Source organism: Rousettus aegyptiacus, unplaced genomic scaffold, assembly GCF_014176215.1.
Source record: "Rousettus aegyptiacus isolate mRouAeg1 unplaced genomic scaffold, mRouAeg1.p scaffold_m13_p_2, whole genome shotgun sequence".
Classification (NCBI taxonomy): domain Eukaryota; kingdom Metazoa; phylum Chordata; class Mammalia; order Chiroptera; family Pteropodidae; genus Rousettus; species Rousettus aegyptiacus.
Genome location: NW_023416295.1, coordinates 108,533,537 through 108,558,426, shown reverse-complemented (window position 1 = coordinate 108,558,426; position 24,890 = coordinate 108,533,537). Strand labels below are relative to the sequence as shown.

General features: G+C 36.5%; 1 protein-coding gene across 2 annotated transcripts in view; it reads left to right on the top strand.

The window, feature by feature from the left end:
* Positions 1-4,697: 4,697 nt before the first annotated feature.
* ACSS3 (acyl-CoA synthetase short chain family member 3) overlaps positions 4,698-24,890 on the top strand; it is a 149,123-nt gene continuing 128,930 nt past the window's right edge. The window contains exon 1 of one of the 2 annotated variants that reach the window (XM_016132366.2): positions 4,698-5,228. In XM_016132366.2, the coding sequence (XP_015987852.1) occupies positions 4,906-5,228 (323 nt within the window). In that variant the 5' untranslated portion in view covers positions 4,698-4,905. The remainder of the gene's footprint in view (positions 5,229-24,890) is intronic. The other variant, XM_016132365.2, reaches the window with a different exon arrangement.

Here is a 24,890-nt window from a genome sequence, read left to right as displayed (position 1 = left end):
AATTTGGTATTCACTCAACTAACTTGTATTAAGAATTGTTTACTACGTGCAGGGACTGAGACTAAACTAAGACTTTAACTTAGAGTCGTTCAGAGGCTCATAGTCTTCTGGGGAGAAGGGTTGGTAAAGGAGTAATTACAGCTGTACAATAGTGCTATAACTAAGATATGAATAGGGCAGAGAATAGCAAGGGCTTGTCTGCTTATGTGATCAGGGGATGCATCCAGGAGATGAAGATATTTGCACTAAGTCTTGAAGAGATGGTTTGAAAGATTGCCAAGGTGAAGAAGGCACTGCAGCCAGAAGGAAGATTTGTGCAGATCAAAAGGAATTGGATTTTACAGGAAAAAGTTAGAATCCAGACACAGATAGAACATAGGTGTGTGCATGTGGAAAAAGATAGTGTATATGAAGTATAGATGAGCTATTTGACAATGTTGCTAGTAACTTGGTGAGGAGCTACACTTCCTTCTTGTAGAAGACTTGAATATCCTTGGACCCTGCCCATGCTAGCTGTTATGACAAACCAAAAGTATCCTTACTTTTTGTAGTCAGCCACCCAAGGTGGTCCCCAATCATTCAGACTCTTGTTATTCGCACTCTTATATAGTCTCCTCCCACATTGTACTAAAGTCTGTCTGTGTGACCAATAGCACAAAGCAGAAATGATAAATTGCTCTTCAGAGATTGGGCTATCAAAGATTGTGAAGTCTTTCTTTCTCTCATACACACACACACACACACACACACACACACACACACACACACGAATTACTCATGTCATTCTGAGGAAAGCCAACTGCCCTGTCCTCTGAACAGATCTATGGAACTGAAGCCTTCTATCAACAGCCACATAGAGTGACCATGGACCAGATTCTCCTGCCCATTCAGATAACAGTAGTCCTGACCAATAGCCTGACTGTTCTCATTAGAGCCAGAACCACACAGCTAAGCCATCCTGACTCCTAGTCCGCAGAAGCTCATATGATATAATAAACATTTGTAGTTTTACACTGCTAAGTTAGGGTATAATTTATTAGACAACAATAGATAAGAGTACACTACTCACTTCTAAATGCCCCCTAGGGGAGCAGAATAGAAAATCAAAGGTCTGTGCTAAGAGCTTTGGGCTTTTCACTCAGAATGTAGTGAGTCATTGACAGATTTCAAGCAAGAGAGTGAAACAATTGATTTATGCTTTAAAATGATTCCTTTTGCCTTAAACACAGCATTTTCCATTCCTTTCCTTGATCCTCTTTTATTGCATTTTCATTTACCTCTAAAAGGCCTAACAAACTACATGGTTTTTGTTGACTTGTTTTCCTCTTGCATAGACTATGAGCTCCCTGAAAACAGAGATGGTCTCTTAGTTATTTTAAATTGTTCTTTGTGTTCCTGGAATCCTGCTGAGCATGGTATGAGGCACTCAGTAAATACTTGATTAATTGAATGATAGGAGGGAGACCAATCTGCAGAAAAGGATTTGGGTTAGCAAGCTGTTCTGTTAGCTCACTGGGAAAGAAATAAAGGGATGTACTTTAGAGATGTTAGAGAAGAAAGCAGAAATTAGTCATTTCGCACACACACATTTTACACATTTTCACTTTTAACACATATGCACACGTACTTACAGTTAGTTCTTCAGGTTAATCAACTATCAAAAAATCTAAACCTTTGTACTGACTCCTGGTTTTGTCACAGCTCTTAAGCAAATATCCAGTAGGAGATTCCTGTAGCTGGAATAGTCTTGAAATTTGTTGTTATAAAACAACAATACCAAAAATAAAAAGGACAAAAATAAACTTAATAACCAATAACAGTTTTCCATTCTTTCAAATGTGATGCGTTTGCTTATACTAGATTGATATGTTTCAATGGAATAAGCAACGTATTGTTACAGAGAAATAAACTATATCTATATAGAGTTATAAATAAAGAACTTGCCTGCCAAAGATAAGATATGTGAAGGTTTTGCAGTGAAGAAGAATTTTTATTCAAAAGGCTAATCAGCTCTTCCTTCTGCTTCTGTAAATATACTTGCTGCACGGACTGTACTCGACATTGACTAAAGACTCATCTTCCCTTTTGTTTGATCTGTCTAAGCAACAAATGTAACTGTTTGTACCCCCTAGTAACTCAGCACTTTGTAACACTTTATAACTGCCTGTAACACATAGCAACTCCTGCCCTTTGTAACCCAATGTAACTACCAGCAACCGCTGCAGCTCCTGTCGCTTCTTAACATCTGAGGACAAATTAAGCAATCAGCCTGTGCCCAAAAGGGTCTATATTAGGAATGTTGCAACTGAGCTCCGGGCCCAGATCTTCAGAGTGCTAGTTCCTCTGACACTGCCAGCCAGCGTAATAAATCTGAGTTCTCCAACTCTCAGAGTTCTGCTTGGTTTTTTGATGGTTTGATTTTGGACCTTTTCTGCAACAGCGGCAAAGGAAGTAAGGATTTATTTTAGGGAGTTGCAAGTCTCGCAGATAGAGGTAACCATCGCTCAAAGGCCTGGCTCCCTGGATGTCTCTGGAGTGCAGATTACATAAGGAAAAATCAGTAGCCATGGAAGCTAAGGGAGTTGGGGTGGTGAGTGCTATTGATTGGACAATTGGAGGCAAATGAGGTAATTAATTGATCATTGTGTCCGGATCTGGAATCAGCCATGGTGCCATCCTGCCTAGTCTGGTCCCATAGATGGTTCGGTTCCATGGCTGGTAGAGTTGTTCTGCTTCTATGCACCTGGGGCTAAAACACGTTAAGGCCAAGATGTTATCTTAACGTGTAGTCTAAAGTTCAAATGAAGCATATTGTCCTCATGATTATAGACCTGAGGCTTGGTTAGTCTTATGTCATAGGCTTAATGATTTTAAAAAAGGGCAAGTGTATAGAGGATAAGGGCAGAAAATAAAAGCAAGGACTCACAATACCATTATCTAGGTAAAACCAGTTTGAATCATAGAACAAAACTATATTAAAGAAATGAAGTTCGTGTGTGGTTACAAAAAAATTGTTATCACCTGTCCCTAGATTAGTTAAAACTGTAATTTTATTTTTTGATAGTATAGATGTACACGCATGCTTAAATTAATTTTTTAAGAAATTTTCTGATTAAAAAATGTTAAGTATGGGAATGAAGCTGAAGGTTTTTTGGGTTGAATTTTTGGTTTGATTGCTCATTTAAAAGCTTTGCTGCTCTCCTAAATTAGTCTGATTTGCTACTGCCCTGACGCTAAGCAATTTACATATACTTAAACTTTGCAACAATCCTGTGAAGCATCAGCCTCAGAATACAAATACTAAAATTAGGGTGTAGGGAAATTAATATGTTTTCGAGTTTTCCCACCTAATAAGTATGAGGATTCAAACTGAGACTCAATGGCTAATGATTTTAAGCTTTTCATAATCTTAGTGACCAGTCAACAAGCTCTTAGTGACTTAATTTAAAGGCCAATGGTCTGTTCTCAGGCTTAGGTCTGCATTTGACACTATTGTGCACTGCCCCATTGGGCTCCAATAAAAGTTTCTAATCTTACAGCCCACTCCTCTTCTACCTGTACACTGTACTCTTGCCTTTGCTGGGCTGTGCCTTCAATCATGCTCTTCCCTTGGCCGGTGATGAAACTTACATCAACAATCTATTTTGTACAATTGCTTAAAACAAGTCAATGTACAGTAGTTCTCCCTTACCTATGGTTTTGCTTTTTGCAGTTTTGGTTACCTATAGTCCAAAAATATTACATGGAAAATTCCAGAAATGAACAATTCATATGTTTTAAATGTGACATATTTTGAATATCATGATGAAATCAATCCATCCAGCTCCATCTAGCTCCATCCTGCTCAGGATGTGAATAAATCTTTGTATAGCAGGTTCACGGTGTATGCATGCCCTGCCCATTCATCATTTAGTAGTCCTCTTATTTGTCAGGAATGATGGTATCACAGTGTTTCTATTAAAGTAATCCTTATTTTACTTAATGGCCCTAAAGCGCACAAGCAGTGATTCTGGCAATTTGGATGTGCCAAAGAGAAGCCTGAAAGTGCTTCCTTTAGGTGAAAAAGTATCTGTCTATGGAAAAACATTGCACATGTAGGTTTCAGGTCCCCTATAGACTTTCTGCTTCTAAATCCTGTGGAGGAGTCCACTCAGCAAGATAACCCCATCTCGGTGGGTTACCCACCCCAGTGGCCAATCACCCCCAAGAATATATCCCTTTGGGCTGGAACAGTCTCCTTCCACCCCTCCTATCCTCTCAGCTGTCAGGAAATCCTGGAGCACTCTTTGCCCTGGAGTCGCTTGTGTTTTTAATAACCAGGGACTGAGCTGAGTTTTAAAAAATACACAAATAAAAAGAGCACATCAGGTGCCTAGCCGTAAAGCCCGGGGTTGCTAGTTTCCGCTGCAGGCCAGAGGCGGTGCTGCCTCCCCCAGCTCTCTCTCTAAAGATTAACCCGGAGATGCTGCGCACAACTTCCTTGCTTGAAAACTGAGAGTTGGGCCCATGGCTCTCATCCTAGGGTTACTTGTGTTTCGTTGAAGTGAGGGCGTTCTGCAGTTTGAGGGCACTTTGCCTGGGAACTGCGAGGTCGGCAATGCACGAGGATTTGGATTTCTTGCAGGGCCGCGGTCACCCGCGCTAGGGCACCGTCCCTACTCCCCACCCCCCACCCCGCCCACTCCAGCCTGTTGCTTCCCCGCCTCTCTGGGTCGGTTTTTTTTTTTCTTCTAGGGACTCTATTGTGACGTCCAAACTCCTGGGCTCCAGGCTCACTTCGGAGTTGGCCCCCGCCTCCCGCCTACTCTCCTCTGGCCCGGGAAGTCGCGAGCGCCCCAGTTGTCGCCGGAGAAATCCACTCAGGGACCGCGGGTTGCGCAGCCTGCGTGGGAGTAATTGACGACGATGAAGCCGTCTTGGCGCCAATGTCGCAAAGTCACCGGCGCCGGAGGACTAGGAGCACCCCTGGCCGGGTCTTCTCCAGCCCGGGGAGCCGGCCAGGCTCGCAGGGCTTACGTGGCCCCCGGCCCGCGGGGCGCTCTCGGGGGCCCGGGCTGCCGCGCGCTGTCCTCGGGCGGTGGCGGTGGCGGTGGCGGCGGCGAGTACAAGACCCACTTCGCGGCCTCATTGGCCGACCCTGAGAGGTTCTGGGGCAAAGCCGCCGAGCAGATCAGTTGGTACAAACCCTGGACCAAAACGCTAGAGAACAGACACCCTTCCACCAGCTGGTGAGTGACTCCTCCGCCAACCCTGAGCTCTCTGCTCCACGACCTCTGCCCCGAAAACTTGGAGTTCTATTAGGAAAGAAAATCGAGACCGAGATGTGCCAAGATCTTTCATCTTTTAAATTCCAGTTTCACAGCTCTCTTGCTTCTCTTGAGGGATTCGGTTATCTATTGTGAGCTCAGTTACCTTACTGAGATTTACCTGTATGGGAGGGCTCTGCTTGGCACTGTGGATGTTAAGCCGACTAAAACAAGGACCTGTCCCCAGGGGCAGCACAACCTAGTATGGGAGAGAGCCGCGTAAACAAATGCAAGCAGTTTATTAAACCAGGGAAGTACTGTTAAGTGGCCACACACTGTGGGGAAGAATAAGGTAGAAGAAAGACTTCATTAAAATCACACCTAAGTAGGTTTGGAAGGATGGATAAAGTTTCCAAGGACCTAATTATTAAAGTAGATCAGGAGGCAGAGAATAGGTTGAAATTTGATAGTTACCGTGGTTGTGAATTACTTTGTTAGCTGGAGAGGTAGGACAGGGGCTTGATGAGTCAGGGGCTGGGTCCAGAAGAGTTTTATGTGTCCTGCCAATTGGCTTAGATTAGAGCAGAGCCCTATTTTGTATATGAAGCTGCAATATGGGGTGCCCAGAAAGAATGCACATATAGGCCAGGTGGTGCTAGAAATTATGGTAGGAATTAAAGTTTTTCTCCTAGTGTTGTAATTATAAGTAGTTATAAACACTATTTTTATATTACAATAAACGAATTGAAGGATAAATGCCAAACTTGCTAGAATATTAAGGGTGAGGCATAGTCTGTGAGAACTCAGAGTTGTGGCTGCCGTTTGCACTATGTGCCTTTCCCTTAAGGGTGTGGTTACTGTCATCTGCCTGTACAAACTTAAGAAACAGTGCAATAAGGTTTCTCATTCCTGTTCCAAAATACCCAGCAGTGAGATGGGGGAAATCACAGGGTCAGGTTTACATTTGACAAATATCTCCTTGTTGAGGGCTAGGAACCTGGAATGGATAAGAGCAAGTAGACCAGAGCCGTGATGCCCTGTTTGGAAATGTTTATATGGTTTTCCCTTTAGAATCTGAGCACCTTTCCTCTTCCAGTTCTTTTTCCATGGCTGGCAATGACTCAAACGCCAGGTATACACCAATGATTAATGTATGGCTCCTGCTTTTTGGGAGTCATGATTAAGAGCATGGTCTCTGGAACCAGAATACTGTTTTAGTCCTGCCTTTCACAGTTACTGGCTGTGTGTTCACAGGCATGTTACTTAATTTCTCTGTGCTTCCATTTGCTCATGTGTAAATGTGGAAACAGTATTAGGATTTACTGAATAAAGAATTAAGACCATGTCTTGAATAAAAAGGCCCTATAAATGTCAGAGGAAGAATAGCTATCTTTACACTCTCACACCACAATTATTTTAGGAGCAGGATATTCTCCTGGTGTTTCTCAGATCAAAATACAGATATTATTCTGTCTCCGAAGGGTGTGCTATCAAAAAGTTCTGCGTTCACCTATCAGTCATAATGAATAGTACCGAAATCATTTGTGGCCATCCCTACCATAAAATTAAGTGCAAAGAACTCAGTTAAGAAGTCACTGGGCTATTCTAAGTAAAACACAATGAGGGTCAAACATAAGACAGTGGCAGTAGTAATGGAAGAAAAAGGACCGATTCCCAAGGGATTAGCTGGGAGTTGGCGAGGTCCCAGGGTAATCCAGAGGATGTGGAAGTCATAGTTTGTACATCAGATAGACATTTGAGACCTGGAGATTTTCTCTCTAACTTGTTTTTTTCTTCTTAATCTCTAGTTAACTGGCCTAAATTTTCTAAAATTATGTGTATAATTACACATAATTATAAGGAGAAGTTTTACCAAAGAAGTTTTGTCAAAGGGTCCTTGTATTTTCAAAAACTCAGTGCATTGTAGATTACTATCGCTTAGTCAAATAACAGTATTCAAACACTACTAATGGTCAAATACTACTGATAAAATTGGGCTAAAGAATTTAGTCAATCTGCATTCTTCATCTTTGTTCTCTTGGAATCTCATGGCCATACCTGTTTTAGAGCAGCCCAAGAGATCAAAGTGAATAAGAGATAAACCCTGGAGTATGTATTTATATCAGCAGCGTGATGCAGTCTTACTAAGAAGTTTGCTAGGCAGAGCAGAGTTGAGGGAAGTAGAGGTAGGAGTTCATATGTTTAATTTTAAATTTCATTCAGTTATTGCTTTCGATTTGAATCCATTACCTGTGTTGGACACCTATTTGTAGATATTTCTCAGTAGTTAAAAATTTTCTACAAAGCTAAACTTAACAGCAGGGCGAATGTCTTCTTTTTTTTTTTTGATCTTTATATCTCTAGGATCTAGGGTAGAGTTGAAACATAATTTTAAAAATGATAGTCAAATAACAAGATACATTGATTTGATGGTTTTTGCTTCTACATGTCTTTTGGAGGTGGTGAGTGCATTCTGGCACAATCTGATGTGAAGCTGAGATGTGGGGAGGGGAGAAGGTGACGACTTTTGAGTAAAATAAGGAGGAATTGCTACAGCCAATTGTTCTCTAGATGGAGTTGACATACATGCAGTCAGGATCTCTGATGCCCTTTGGGAAGCCAAAGGCAAGAATGTTTTTGCCTTTATATAAGCTTGTCTGTTTTTCATGATAGTAAGCTCTTCTTGGAATCTATAGGCTTATCAAATCCCCAGCACATAGATTAATGTATGTCAGCTTTCACAGTGGCATAGATTACTCAATAGTAGTTTACATATGGCGTAGTATGAACATGTAATAGAAATCTTTAAGGGTGATACACTGAAGGAACTTTTCATTGTAGTGAATAACCCTATAAAATACATTTCTGCTACTACAATCTCTGAGATCTTTGAAAAACAAATCCCAATTACATGTAGCTGCTTTAGGAATTTTTGAAGAAATGTCCTTCCTAACAGTTTGGTGGTTAATTTACATTTTTGACACCTGGCTTTTGGAGCAATAAAGTCTATTATAGAGACCTCAATGGAGAACTGCAATCGAAGGTGAAGCAATTACAATTCATAGCAATTTCTCTAATCCTGGAACAACAGAATAGATGTTTGGCTTATTTTCTTCTGATGAATTAGACATTCTACCTATCGTAAAATTGAAATCTAGCTGCCACTCTCTGAAGGATTAGGCAAAACACTTTTACATTACCCATTGAAGTTGATTCTTCTGCTTAGGTCATCAGTTCGTCTCTTTCTCTGAAAGCATTGCAATCCCATTTTAGTTTATTTTTATATAAACAACACTCAATGATAAGACTCTCAAGTACTGTTTGATTTAGAATTTAATATATATTAACAGTGACTATAAGCTGAAAAGGAAAAGACTAAATGCAGATTACTAGAAAATAATTTCAGTTCGATTTACATTTCTATAATGGAAATAGTGTAGGTTTTTCAACATGCAAAATCTTAATTACTTACTAGCTATGAGATAAAGGTTGTTTGATCCCTCCAAATCTTAAAATGGCTGACAAAAGTTAAAGATATCAATCATTCACTCACTGTGTGTATAGTACAGAAAAAATGATAAAAGAGATAATGAAGGAACTCACCACACAGCAGCAAGGGAGACATACAATAAATAAATGATTACCAAACTATTTATTAAGAGTTGCGGTAGATGCTATGAAATACAATGGTTAGGGGGGAGGAACATTCCAGGCAATGAAAACTGCATTTGCAAAGGCCTTGAGATATGAAGTTGCTCAGTAAATTCGAGAAATTGAAAGAAGGCTAATATGGGTGGAGTTTAAGGCATAATCAGGAAATTATGAAGAAATGGAAGAATAGAGCCAAACAAAATAGCTCTATTCCATTTTGTGAGTGGTATTATGACTCTTGTTAAGGCTGTAAATTTTTTTTTTTCTCCTGGCATATAACAGATAACCAAAGAATGCATTTCTTACTCTTCTTTTTGCACTGGAACAAGATATGTTTGAGTCGAGCCCCAGCTCAGCCATTTACTTTAGGCAATCCTGGATATCCTCATTTGCAAAATGAGAATACTGGTAGCAGCAGTTTCTTAGTATTATGGTGGGGCAAGGAGGCCTTATACAATATCTCAGACTGTGCCTGGCACACAGCACTGGGTATTAGTGTCTTTATACTATCGGAGAAATATTCCCATCAGCTAATGTGGTCCAGGAAGTTTTCAGAGAAATGGTAGCGTTTGAACTGGAACATAAAATAGGACTCAGGAAGGAAAACATTTCTGTATAGGTAACAAACATGACAAAGACATGGAGGTAAGAAAGAACCAAATGCGCTTGGGGGATAGTATAATAGACCCGTTGGCTTGTTGTGATTATTTTGAGCTACAGGTACTGGAATTCAGAAAGTAGTTTCAGAATGGTTTTAGAAGGCTTGAAATTGTATGCTAAGGCATTTGCATTCACTTCTCAGGCTAGAAGTCACAGAGTAACTGTAAGCCTGCAGATAGATTCCGTTGGACCCTAGGTTTTTTATTTATTTTTTGACCCAGGTGCTGGGTTTTTTGTTCGTTTTCTAAAATTAGTTGTCAGTATTTAAACATGAGAAGATTTCATTTAAAATCTACATTTTCTTTAACAATTCAGTTTTGGGGCTTCTCTTGAATAAAAGCAGACTGTCAGCAGTGAGTGGACATTCGTTCATGGCAACACTTGGCTGGAACTGGGTAGCTACTATTCCAGGCTAAATTATACGTAGTAACTGCCTGTCCATGGGGTGCAACAAAGACAAGAAGTTATGATGACTGCAAGAATGTGAGTCAAATTTCCAAGTGGAGGAATTGATTGTGAAATTAAAGATAATGGGCTGAAAAATGTGGGAAGGCTTGATGTAGAATTAGAGATTTGACTATACATTGCAAAGAATTGAGAGTTAAAGCCTGGTGAATGACTATCGATTTGGGGGTTGGGGAAAGAGGGAGGGAGGAAGAGGAAGAAAAAGTGACAGGAGGGAAGAGTAGAATACTAAGAACTGAATTTTGGAGACAAGTAGAAGAAAAAACAGTTGCGAGAATAGTTGAGACTTATTCAAAGAAGTAGGAGATGGAAGAGTAGGACATTTTAATGTCAGAGTACGAGTAAGAAAACAGAAATAGGGAAAGTCAAAAGAGATCTAAGGTTCTAGAGATGTTCTGAGGCTATTGAAGATTGAAAGATAAGTTTGACTCAGAAATCCTCAGTGACTTTTAATGATAATGATGTGACTTTTGTGGAATGATGAGGGCCAAAGCCAGAATAGTGCATTACAGAGTGAACTGATGGGAGGCAAAAACATTCACAGAGATATTTGACATTGACAGGAAGGGAGACAGGATGACACCATGTGGAGGTACCTGGGTTACTTGAAAAATGGTTTCTCACTCTTTAGTTTCCCTTTTACTTTCTTTAGGAAAAACCCATATTTAAAGACAGAAGTGAAGAAATCTGTGAAACAGGAATAAAGGGAATTTAACTTATTCCTCATCAATGGGACTCCCTGTTTTTCCAAGTTGAACTTCGTTTCGCTTCTTTTTTCCTTATATACTAGAAGTTCATGGAAGAAACAGGATGGGAAAGTTTAAAAGATGGAAGAAAGGGCTAGCTAGCAGTTCTATATGTTCCTGTTATGCACTATTTGATTGTGAGCTTGACAGGGAAGATCAGAAGACAATTGAAAAGAAATGAAAGAATTAATATTTGTTCAATTATTCTGAGGTTTATCAGGCATGAATGATTTCAGTAAGTAGTTCAGAGGGGGAAAATGTTCTTGCAATTTTTCCGAGTTTGACATTGTTTCAAAGGAAAACAAAGAAAATATAATATGGATTTTTTTGTAAAAAGAAAGTAATTTAATTACTCTACTGAATTTTGTTTCTTTGGCAAACAGTTACTCAGCCACATTAAACTGGGAAATTTAATCTTAAAAAAAAAACTTATTAAGATTCGGTGAAATTCCTTTTCTATTTCTCAAATTTTATATAATTATTTTTAATTCTACTTTGAAGGTGAGAGTTTTATCTAAAGATGACAAATTTGTCCCTTTTTGACAAAATCTAAGTTAAATCAATTTATTCATAGTACTTGCACAGTACAGATATATTTGAAATTTAAATTATCATTTTTTATAAATACAAAATGAAAATGCCCTGTTAGAAATACAGCTCCTCAAAATAACCTCACCAAAAAGACCAATTTTAAAAGATGGGCCTTATTTTATATTCTGAAGGTCAGCAGCTTGGTGCAGTGCTGTATCTAATTTTCTCAGTCTCTTATATTACTGAACCCTCATAACAGAACTGAGGGACCTGCAAGAATGCTGCAATTACATAAGCAAGGATAGATTGTCTGACAAAGGCACAATCAATGAACAATGGAAATTCAATCAACTGTGACCCATTCCCTACCAGGCCTGGGAGGAAATTCAAACTCTGAGCACCTCCTGGAAAGGTGGCTTACTGTTCCTTTGTTCATGCCACATGCTATTAGTTGAGAAAAAAGAAAGAAAGAAACAAACAAAAAACAGTGGTTTGAGTTATTTTTTAGTTCTTATCCTTCTTCCTCCTCCTCTTTCTTTAAAAGAATTCTAGTCTCATAAGCAACAAATAGCAATTTTGTAAGGGAGAGCATTGCTTTTTATTGTGGTGTGACATTTGCAAGAAAACGTGTTGGAGGCTAGTAAATCTCTGTGGTGATATATATGAGTGTAATAACCTCTTTAAATTACAGTTTTAGGAAGCACATCCGAATGTGGAACTCAAATCTTTTATCTAAACTATGTGTATAGAGAACTTGTTACAAAAAGCATTAATTGTATTTGCTGGTGTTGTGGCCAATGAAAATGAGGTAAGGGACAGTTCACAGAAAGGAGAGGTACTGTTCTTATAATATTTGGAAAAGTGAAGTTTAAGAATTTAGGTTTGACATAGCCCAGTTGAAAGTCTTAGAATAGCTAAAAAAAGAGAAGCTCTTTCAAATACTAAGTTAGCGAGGAATAGAGTTTAATTTATGACTTTTAGATAAAGAGTGAATTTTACTGACTTAAATATGAATTGCTCTAAGTGGGAGAAAAGTGACTAGTGACTAGTCTGTAGGTCTTTGGCTTAAGAGCTAACTCTGGACAATAGGAAAAACTTCTCCTTAGGTTTCAATGTTAGAATAACATTTTCCAAGTATAATTAATCTTAAAGATTCCTGAGTGAATATGTCAGTTAAGTAAAATAACTTTAGAAAGATTAAAGAAAAAGAAAGAATGCTCAGTATGTAGACATGATCAATATAGATATTTGTTAAAAAAAAAAAATTTAGTATGATAGAAATGTCACCGGAACAAAAGGGGTCAGTCTGCCTGCTCAATAGTCAAAGGAAAGATACATGTAGGTTTGCCACAAAGTAAGTAAGGATTTATTGTAGGGAGTTGCAAGTCCCAGAGACAGGAGAGCTAATGCTGTCAACAGCCTGCCCCGCACTGACTCTGGGGAGTACAGATTATACAAGGAAAAAGCCAGTTGTCATGGAAACTGAGGGAGTTAGGGGTAGGGTACTACTGATTGGATAATTGGCCATGGTTGTGGTTAAATTCTGTCTGCTCCCGTGGCTGGTGGAGTTGCTCTCCCTCGATGGGCCTGAGGCTGAAACACATCTAAGGCTAAGATATTATCCTTAGTGTAACAGAAACTTATTGTCTCCATGACTATAAATCTGAGGCTCAATAACTCTTATGTCCTAAGGCTTAATGATTAAAGGAGCAGACATACAAAGTAGAGGGTGGAAAAAGCAAGTAAGTCACAATGTCATTTTCTGGGCAAAATCAACTTGAATCAGAAAAAACTGTATTAAAGAAATTAAATGAAGTTTGTATGTGGTTATAGAATGATAAAAAATGTAGTAGCCGAAGGGATATAAATCAGTATTATTATTTGCTAAATAACCATAAGCAAAAGCATTGGAGTTTAGAAAAATCTACTTTTGTACTAATTTCACTTTGGTTTCTCTTTAAACTTTTTCTTATTTTTATAAATTTTCATCGATTCTCAGAGAGAATTAAGTGGTTTTCTAAACCACAAATGCCCTGACTTTGCCTTCTTCCCAACTCTCCCTTGTTAAGGCTGAATGAACTTTGCCACTGTTACCAATGGGAATTTGTCACATACCCTATTTTGGTGAGTAGGAGAAAAAAGAAAGTCAAAGATAATTGTTTGTAGAGAAAACAAATTGATTTCTGGATTAAAATCTTGCTTCCATCTTTGAACAATACCTTGCCCCAAATAATTATAAAGTGGGTAAATTATAAAATGCAGATTGTGATGGGTATTATTGTTCAGCAATATCTTGTTTTCTACTTCAGAGCACAGAGGAGGATCGAATTTCCCCACATAAACATAATTCTGTAATTAGCTTTGGCTAGTGCAATGAGAGGAGCAAGGTGTGTCACTACAGGGGAAACTTGGTTGCTAGTGCTTCAATTGTTAGTGCTCTTTGGTCTGTCACAGCCATTGTAGAAGCACATGTAGGATCTTAGTAGTCTGGATTGCTGAGCAAAGATGCATAGATTATAATGCTTTGGGGAGTCCACTTAAACCCACAGTGAAGTTGCATAAGTGAGAAATACACATTTATGTTTACGAGTTACTGAAAGTTTGAGGTTACTATAGTGCATCTTGCCCATCCTTATTAGTTGAAAAGAAAACCATAGTAACTTTATAGAATTGTTGAAATGATTAAGTTTGCTAATGCACATAAGTAGTGTCCAGCATAGGGTAAAAACAGCTAAGCTTTATTTGCATCCATGCTATGAGACAGGTACAATGCTAAGTACTTTAACATATTTAATATTTATAATAATCCTCTGAGGTAGGGTCAATTTTTATTCTTATTTAATGGATGTTAAAATGGAGATATAGAGAGTTTAAGAAACTTACATAAACTTATAAAACTTGTAAGTGGATCTAGGATTCAAACACAGGCCATCTGAATTTCGTATCTATATCGTAGCTAAATAAATACTATATTATATTGTTCTCTAATACTAGTCTCAGTTAATTTTAGTTTTTCATGTTTTACCCCTTGTTCACTGAAACTACTAAAAGTTATTTTAAAAATGAGTATCTATATCACAGAAACATTTGGAAAACATCCATATTAGATAATAGAACAATAGATTGATGCTCTTTGAAAAAAAATAAACTATATTTTATACACAAAATATGTAAAATATATATAACAGTCCCAGGGAGGGAGGCTTCATATTAATTGTTACCTACTTTAGAAATATCTTTTGGAAAGTAGAAAGCAATATGAATCTTCTCTTATAGAAATGCTGTGTTGATTTTCTTAAGGAAAATCTATAATGAGCACATTATTCATTGTTTGTACTATGCTTTTAATATTATTGTTATTAGAACATGGTGATAAATAGTCTAATTAATTTTTCTAATTATAAATACTTGAAAAATTTCCTGTCCTTTAACATCTCAGTAACAGAAAATACTAGGACTTGATGTATCTTTGTAATTATGGAAGTTGTTGATTTTATTTACTATTTAAAGCATTTGCGTGTAGTATTTTTTCCTGTTTTTCTTTCATTGCTTTTCATCTTGATCCTAGTACAGGTGGATAGACCTTGATAAATGGCACATGTTAAGTGCAGAGATGAGTTTCTTAGGAATCATATTGCATACAGTTTTCTTAGTTCAAATATGAATATCTCATTTTTTGAAATCCAATATAAGAGCAATGAGTGTGAACTCTCTCACTTACCTGTGTTACTCCATAGATGTTGCCAAACTTTGGGGAACATATGATCTGAACATATTCAGTGTATCCTTCTAGTATTTAGAGGATCAGCCACAATAAGGCTAGGGATATTTTCAGAGTCTGTAATAGACTGTAAAGGAAACTCACATGTATTTATTCTCTAGCTCATGACTGAGCTATTCTTGTTTTTAAAGCTGATGCACTGTCTCTCAATAATGATAACAACAACAGAAGCCATGGCAATGACAACAGCAGTTACTAATCATTGAGTACTTGCTCTGGGTTAGGCCTTATGCTAAGAATATATATGTATGTTTCTTTAAATTCTTTCAACACCTGATGAGATAAGTATTATTATAATGCATTTTATAACTGTGTAAACTTAAGCATAGAGAGATTAAGCAACTTGTCAAATAGCAGTGGACTTAATTTTTCAATCCAGTTGAGTCACATTATAGAGCTTAATTTCTATAATGAGTTGTAATTACACTTTTTTAACTTCTGTCAGGTCGTTATCTAGCTGTTTAGATGTCTGGACCTAGAGGGTACAGAAGAATGAGAACAATTTTAGAATTCTAAACATTTTAATTAGAGATGTAACTTCCCTTCTCCTCATTTGTTGTCTATGTTTCTATGTGTCGTCTATTCTCCTCTCATTTTAGAGGAATGTAAATCTTCACTTTTTTCCCTGAGTCAATTCGCATGCGTCTTCTTGAAAGATGGTTCTTTTCAAAAAGGATGTCACCTTGACTCATATTTAACCTTTAAGCTACTTTGGCAAAGACTGCTCAATACTCACCTTCATTTTGTCAATGTATATCCACTACATAACCTCACAGTCTACTAATAATTTTCTCTTACCAGTAATTTAAGAAATCATGACTAGGTAGTAGAAGGGCAGAGTTCAGTCACCTTTGTTATCTCATAACCGTATGTATGTCAGTTGAACTGATTGTAAAACTTCACCACATGCAGAATAAATGTCTTAATCCATCTCCTTAATTTGGGTTCTAACACAAATTGCAGGAGGTATTACATGAACTATCCTTTCATCAGAACCCAAATGAGCCATGAATCTTCTATCTATCAAGGCATCAAAGACTTTGAAATCCTCTTGTCTTCATGGGTCTAAATTTCATTACGAGGCAGTTGGCCCCCTTGGTCCTCTTTAGCTCATTTGTTTTTAAGTTGTAGTAGAGAATGTTTTACAAGCAGCATGGGTTTCTAGTCATCAAATCAAAGACATGCATACTGCAAGGGGAAAAATTACATTACTTATGTAGTACAGACCAAGTACCCATGAGAGCATGGACTGGAAAAGTCTCTCTGGCACATATCAGATTTTGAGCTTTAGATTTAATAGTTGGATCAATATTATATTCCAGAATCGTCATTTTCTTTTTGTAAATGTATTAACCAAATATATCAAATTTTATTAACCAAATAAAAATTGCCTGTTAAAAGTGATAAAAGAAAGACAAATACCATATGATTTTCACTTATCTGTGGAATCTAAATAAATAAAACAAACAAAATATGAAACCAAATTCATAGATACAGAGAACCGATTGGTGATTACCAGAGCAGAAGAGGGATGGTGTGTGTGTGTGTGTGTGTGTGTGTGTGTGTGTGTGTGTGTGTATTGTGGGGAGAATTGGGTGAAGGAGATCAAAAGGTCCAAACTTCCATTTATAAAATAAGTAAGTCATGGAAATTTAATGTACAACATGGTGCTAATACTGTAGTGCATATTTGAAAGTTGCTAAGTGATAAATCTTAAAAGTTCTCATCACAAGAAAAAAAGTTGTAACTCTATGATGATGGGTTGTAACTAGACTTATTGTGGTGATCATCTCATAGTGTGTACAAATATTAAATCATGTTGTATAGCCGAATGTAAAAATTATACCTCAATAAAAAAGAAGAAAAAAGCGATGGTAATTAGATAACATAAAAAATATTTCCTTTGGGACACATTTATGGTTTTATTGCAAATGATGATAAAAACCTTAATATTTATGTTATTTGGAATAAAATCTGATTTTTATCTGTTAAACACTTGAATTTTAGAAAAACATAAAGCTGATTTTATTATCATGTTAAAATGTTGGCTTCTGAATGCCCAAGATTTCCTACATATTTCTACTATAAACATCTCATTATTTACCTGAATATTTCTAGAGCTATTTGAAATATGATTTGTAATTATGGGCTTAGTAGATCTAATTTGATGAAATTTTCTCTTATTTTAATTTATAAAAGGATTAATTAAAAAATTTGTAATTAGTAAAAAATGACTTTAATTAGAAAGATTTTCTTTTTCTTACTAAATATCTATTAATTTCAAAGACTATTTTATGGACATCATAACACTCTTAAATCAAAATCCCTTAAATCCTAAAAGATGATTTTACTGTGTGTTTGTGGTTGTGTGTTAGTGTTACAGGATACAAAATACATTATTATGGTAATAATAACTACAATAATACATCTTGCTATATTTCTTCAACTTTTCAAGAACATATGTTCTAAAAGAAGAGTTTAGGGAATGTTAAATAACTTGTCCACATTCACTTGTCATGCAGACGGCAGGTCTGGGATGACAAACTGGATCTGTAAGACTTTAGAGAGGGTATCAGTTTCTCACTGTCATATTTCCTCTCTAATTAATCCTATTTTATTCTCATAATACCATTGTTACAGACTTAAAAACAAGCCAGGTGCATATACATATTTATAATTATACACACACATATGTTTTTGCTAGGCTGTTATATTTACAAAAGTGAAGTTTTTTTGGCTCTAGAACCTGTTCATTCATGAACTTATTTGTTCCTTTATTCATTCTTTCCTTCTTCCTCTTGTTCATTCTTCAGTTATTTATCGAATGTTTTCTATGAGCCAGACCCTAATCCAGATGCTGAATGAGAGTTTGGATAGTGCATAACTCTGAAGAACAATGCCATGCATCAAAGGAAAGAAAGAATTTTTACTTGTAATAAAATAGCTTTCATTTTCTTGTTTAATAAAAAAAGAGTAATCACGAGTAGTATGAACTACTTAGTTATTGTTTTCTGAATATCTCGGTAATAAAAAAAGTTTTATTCTACAATCACCTCTACACAGAATTGCCTTTGACTGTTGAGGTGTGAAAGACTAGAGCACACAGTCTCACATTTTGGTGAACAGTAGCCATTTTCTAACTAATAAATTCTTTAATAGATAAAAGAATCAACCAATTTAAATTTTATTCCTTTGTGGAGGGTATCATTTTCTGCGAGAGCTGCCGACACACAGGAAGGTGAGGAAGAAACAAGTAACAACTACAACAAAAAAGAATAACGGGAACCAATGGGCTTGCTTATCATTAGCTAGATAATTAATTCTTGTATAATTGAGCAAGCTGTACTGTATTCAAGTTTCAAATTATTGAACGTTAATGGAAAATGGTTTATCTATGAATATGTGTGTATGTAGATAGTGGGGGAACTGGCACAAAGCAATGTAGTTTGTGACATTGTTCTTAGATATTTTGAGGATAAGGCTAGAAAAAAAAGCATAATAAAATTTTTTTTTACTTTGTTTAACATTTAAGTTATGCTCAATGATAACTACTTAGTTAAGTTAGATTTATCTTTGTAGATATGTCTATGTTTATGTCTGTGTGTAAGGTGGTTTGGTGAGAGGTGAAGGTGGGGAGTTTGATGAGAAACAGTGTGGTTTAATAAAAAGAGTAGAGATTTTGTAATCACAAGACCTAGGTTTGAGACCTAAGTTTGAATTACTTTTCATTGACATTTCTTTATTCTGATTGAATAATTTAGTTTCATGGTTTTTCCTACAAAGAAGCCGTATTACTTTAAATTTTAATTAGATAAACTAAAGAAAGCCAATACAGGTGGAAAATCAGCATAGTTTAATATCTAAGCACATTCTCAATATATCTTGGTATATTTGGTATATTTCCCACAGTCTTTTACATATTTTTTCTTTTTAAATTTTTATTTTGGAATAGTTATAGACTCACAAAAGGTTGCAAAAATAGTACAATGAGGTTGTTTGTATCCATCGTTCAGCTTACCCCAAGGGTAATTAACATCTCACATAACTATAGTACATTATCAAAACCAAAATTGACATTGGCATTACAATTCACAAGACTACAAACCTTATTCAGATGTACCAGTTTTGCATGCACTCATTTTTTTGTGCATATATATATGTCTGTTAGTCTGTTTGACTCTAGGTCTCTATTTTTGCTTTTACAGAAAAATGAAATTATACTATCCATACTATCTGATATCTAATTTTTCCACTTAAAATAAGTTGTGTTTTTTTCCATTCCCCACTTCTTCTATTCCATGATTTTTTAATGTATGAAGAATATTTTAACATATTGGGTGAATGTACAATTATTTCAGAATTCCTTCATGTTGATGTTTAGGTGGCTTCTCTTTATTTGCTTTATAAACAGGCAGATATACTTGCACCTTTGGACACAGCATTCCAAAGAGTTCTCTCTGTCTCTGTCTGTTTCTTCCTCTCTCTCTGTTTCTCTCCTTCCTTCTGCTGATAAATTCTTAGATTTCTGGGTCAAAGTGAATTTATATATTATCTGATATATATGTACACTGTCAGATTTTTTTCTCCAAAAAGGTAAATAAATATTGTGAATAAGGTCCCACAGCCTTTTTCCTCATGAAATATTTAGAGAATAGATAAAGGTAATTATTTGGTGAACACTGAACACTGGGCTCTGTAAAATCTTAACATTGTGTCACATTGCTTCAGATCTTTTTGTTTTAAGCAATAAACAAAGTTGTGTATCTCCTCCAATTATGTAGTCTTTATAGAAATAATTTCAGAAGGATTTAAAAGGCTCAATGGGTAGAAAAAGTTTTTAGACGTTCTAAAATGATTGATTGTATTTCTTGTCTTTAATAAGAGCTTGTGTTAAAAATCTCTCTATGGACATGAACTAAGTGTTGTGCAGAATGAGTTAATGAATGTGGTGTCTGCCTTCTGGGAGCCTCAGCGGTAGAGGAGAATTTCATCATAACATTGCAGTGTGTCATTCTGCATGAGTTATAGCCTTTAAACAAAAGATATGGATAGCTAGGACAAAAATGTAATACGAAAATAGAAAAAAAAAGTGCAATCTTACGATCCACAGGTTTTGAGTACATTGGTTTCAATATTACCTATTTCTTCCCTTCCTTCTTCTCATTTCTCCCTAACCAGAGTGAGAAAACACCATGTCCACAAATAGGCTTTCTCCCCCTCTGCACAGATCTAAGGCTACTCTTTTTTATTTTTTCCCCTCTCCTCTTTCCTTTTTGTTCTTTCTTCATCACTTCATTATTATCATCATCATCAGGTTTAAATGCTTTCAGTCATCTTCTCTTCCATGCAACTGGCTGACTTTGGAGAGTGTGCCTCCTCTTCTGCCCCCTCCTGGTTCTTTGGTTACTTTTGAAGTTCCTGGGCCTACCTGCCTGGGGCCTCTGTGGGCATTCTGGCCTGTAGGTCTTGTGTTCTAAAGAACCTGCTCTGGTTTGGAGTTTGGTTCCTTATGAGCTCATCATGCCTTATTTCTGAGTTGATAGATTGAGAATCTCTGCTCCTCAGTGTCTTAAGTGCTCTCTTGAAAATGGCTGACTATAGTTCACTGTTTTTGCAAATATCCTTTAAAGTTTATATTTATTTAGGGTTACATTTAAATTTTAATAAATTTATGCTTTGAAATTTAAATGTTTCTCATCTATTACATTGACCTTTAATATTCATTTAATTAATTATAATTTTATCTTTTCCTTTTTTAAATATTAAACCAAGTCCTATTTCCTTTTGCTCTGTTTTTTCCTGCATTTCCCCTAGAATAAACATCAAAAAAAACAATATCAAATGGTGACCTCACTTTCTGCTTTGAATTAAACTGTCAGGCATGACTCACAACCGGAGGATCTTTAAGATGATTCATTTACGCCTTTTCATTGACAGTGGATCCAGTTCAGACAACAGGTATTGATTTCTTGAAAGCCTTTCTTTCTATTCCTTTTCTTGTTGGCTGCATGTGTCACCATTGGCAGTTCACTCGGTTTTAAGCTGAAATGATCTGGCAGAGGTGCATCTGCCTGGGCTGTACTTTCATGTGGCAGTGGGGCGGTCTGTGGCCAGACCTGGGGGAATGCGGCTGTGTTCTCAGTGTAAAGGATCAGTAGAGGTAAGGAATGTCTCTCTCTTTGTGTTAGGTTTCTCTGTTAAAATAATTGTCCTGTAAAGAGATGTGCTTTCCAAGTACTTTTTCAAAAACAATATCCCTAGCGGTTAAATTACCATAAGGTTATTATGCTGCCCCAAGTAAGCTATTATCCATTTGGAAGGTTTCCTGGAACAGTCAGTTGATACTGCCCAAGGCCAGGTATCTGTAATTTAGATGGGATGTCACTGTGTGAATAAAGCAATATGATGCCCTCTTAAAAATGCTTAAAACCTCCTCTGTTTGTGGTCAGCGTAGTCTTTTGAGCTAGTCATTGTTTTTGCTGAGTGTTTACCTCATGAGACTTTTTCTTATTTGGGTTAATGTGTCAGAAGAGTACTACTTTACTTCACATTCATTCACACTTGCAGGCATTTATTTAAAAATAATTATTGAGCATTTGCCACGTGCCATTAATGAGTTAGCACGTGGTCTCTACCCACAGGAAACAGCATCTAGTGAAGATATAAGAATTACTCAAACACATAGACACTTAAAATTGGAAATTCATCATAATTTCCTTGGAGTCAGAAAGCACTAGGTTCCATTCTACCACATGTTAGTGTTATAATTCTAGGAAGTTGTTCGACTTCTCTCAACCTCATTTCTCATATGTAAAATGAGAATAACACTGTCTTTCTCAAGGGATAGCATGTGGATTCAATGATTTGATGTACGTAAATGATCAAACTCAGAACCTGCCTCATTGGTGATTAACAAAATGTCCATTTCCTCACATAATTCAAAACTGATTTTATTGATTTTTTTTCTTATTCCAAATATCCTTTAAGGAGGACATAACCTTGACACCCAGAGATAATAAAAGCCTCACTTTCCTTTGATATGCTCTTCCTTCTACTTCTAGTACCTTTTGGGTTGTTTCTATAATAGTGTCCCCCCTACCACCATGTTTTTCTTACTTACCATAATGTCCTAGGCTAGTCAGTATATCCTAACTGATTCCATTTCCTTGTTTGCCTCTCAAGTCTGTCCGTTAGTCCATTTCAGAGCATGGCGTTCCCCTGCTCAAAATCCTTTAATGGCCTCCCCTTAACAAGGCGTTCAACACTTTTACGATAACACTTGCACTGGTCTTTTTTCCCTTAGCTCATGTTATGTTCCCACCCCAAACACAAATCTCTTACATCAGCAGCACTAGTGCACTTGAACTTCTAAACAAGAACCTGAACTTTGCCCTGTGTTTGTACTTGTACCACTTGTCATTGCTATTGAAAAAAGAAACAATATTTGCATTAATTTGCAACCCCTCTCCCCTTAGCTATCTTAATTTTTTATCCTTCTGTTTTAATAAAACCAGTTGAAAGATTTGCACAAGCTAAAAAGAAGCCAAAACTTCTTTCTCCTCTTTATATTCTAACTTCTCGGCCATGTTGTCTGCACTTGGCCATGTTGTCCTTCTCTTTCTCATACTCCTGTATCCACTACAAGGTGTCCTCAGTCCTTATCACTCTATCCAAATAGCTCTCCCAAAGATCATCAATACCTACTTGTTTCTTAATTCAGATGATTGATTTGAAGCTCTTTCCTTATTTGATCTCTCTTCAGTATTTGACTCTGAGGGCCACCTCTGTCTCCTCGAAATTCCTTACAACTGCGCTGTCCAATATGGTAGCCGATAGCCAAACCCATGTGGTTATTTAAATTTAAGTTTAATGTAGTAAGAAATAAAATTTAAAATTTAGTTCCACCGTTATATTAGCGACATGAGGCTATCGAACACTTGAAAGGTGGCTAGTGTGATTGAGGAACTAAATTTTCAATTCTATGTACTTTCAATTAATTTAAATTTAAATATAGTCAGCTGCCTATGACTAGTGGATACCCTGTTGAGCAGTGTGGTGATAGAGAACATTTTCATCATCATAAACAATTTTATTGGACAGGGCTTCTCTAGAGCAAGGATTGGCTAAGTTTTTCTCTAAGAGGCCAAATGGTAAATATTTTAGCTTTGTAATTTGGATAAGTTCTGTTGCAACCATTCAATTCTATTGTTGTAAAGCAAAAACAGCCACAGAGAATAGATAAATAACTGAGTGTGACTCGTATTTCAGTAAAACATTTTTTGCACAAACAGGTGAGGGGACTGATTTGTCACGTGTCTATAGTTTTCTGACTCCTCTATAGTCCTGGTTTCTTTGATGTATACTTTTTTCATTTTCTTCTTGTTTTCCTCTAAAATTTTACTTTTTCAGCCTTTATATTTCCCAAATCCTTTCCTCCTTTCCATCTGCATCACAACACTTCATTATTGCCAAACATCTCTAAACAGTCACTCCCTCCTTGTGTCCTGCTCCAGCGCATCACACCATTGCCACATAACTGCGCTTTTTTATAACTTGTCTAAGCCAGTTTCCTCATTTGGATATGTATGTAATAATAGCAATTGCCTGAAAGGGTTATTGGAAGGAATCAATGAAATGTGTATAAAATTGTGCTCATGGAGGGTATAGAGTTCTCTCATATTAACTCATCAACACAGAATAGTAGTTGAGACTTGGAGCCTGACTGCCTGACATCCAGTCCCAGCTTGTCACACACTAGTGTGCACCTTGGGTAGACCACTGAAACTTTCCGTACCTCAGTTTCCTCATCTGTAAAATAAGGATGATGCTAGCGTACACACAGAGTTGTTAGGATAATTAAATGAACTTATTTGTGTTAAATGCTTATAATACTGTCTTGTACAAAGTGCTGATTGTTGGTTTTTATTTTATGTGTTTGGTTTTTTAGATGAGGGAAGAAAGGCCTAGACAGGCTAATTTTCCTGTAGTTATGCGGCTAGTAAGTGACATAGCTGAGGTTTGAACTCTGGTCTTTTGACCTTTAAGTTCAGGCCTTTACACTATACTACATTTCTTTCAACATCCACTGGCTTCTTATCATATTTCTTTACTTTGAATTAATCTTTTTTTTGCTCTGTGTTTCATCATACTTAGTTTACACTTCTGTCAGAAAATTTGCCACATTTCCCTTCTTATTATAGTTATTGCAAATCATTCTGCCTTTTGAGAGTGGAGAACATGTTCCCAGTTATATTTTACTTCTTTCACAGTTTCAAGTCTAATCAACAACAAATTATTATTAAATTTCTTAAATAGAATAATTTTTAAAGAAGAAATCATTATTGATAGTTGATCTATCAGTAGATAGGGGATTGTAATCTGCTGAAGTCTTCTTATAAAATAATAAATTACATACTATAAAAGTTGTATTTTTATCACCATTTTAGTACATAAATTTAATATTTTAGTATGTAGATAACCAAATGTATCCATCATTTTTGGATTATTTCTAATATGTTGGCCTTTGTTTATTTGACTTTTGAAAAAGTGCTTGATATTTGTTTGTTTGTTTTTTTCTGAAATTGTGTTGAAATGAAGACTCACATAGTAGGTCATCAATGAAGGTAATTGTAATATGATCGAAGGAAGAAAGTTCATATCAAAAGGTAAATTGTAAGTTGAACTTTCCATTTATTTAATAATGAATATGCACAGAATACAGAGGTCAGTCACGGAGAATGTAGAGAGGGTTGCAACATTATGATTACTAAATATGGTTGTGCTGGAGGAAGGTTTCAACAATTATTTCAT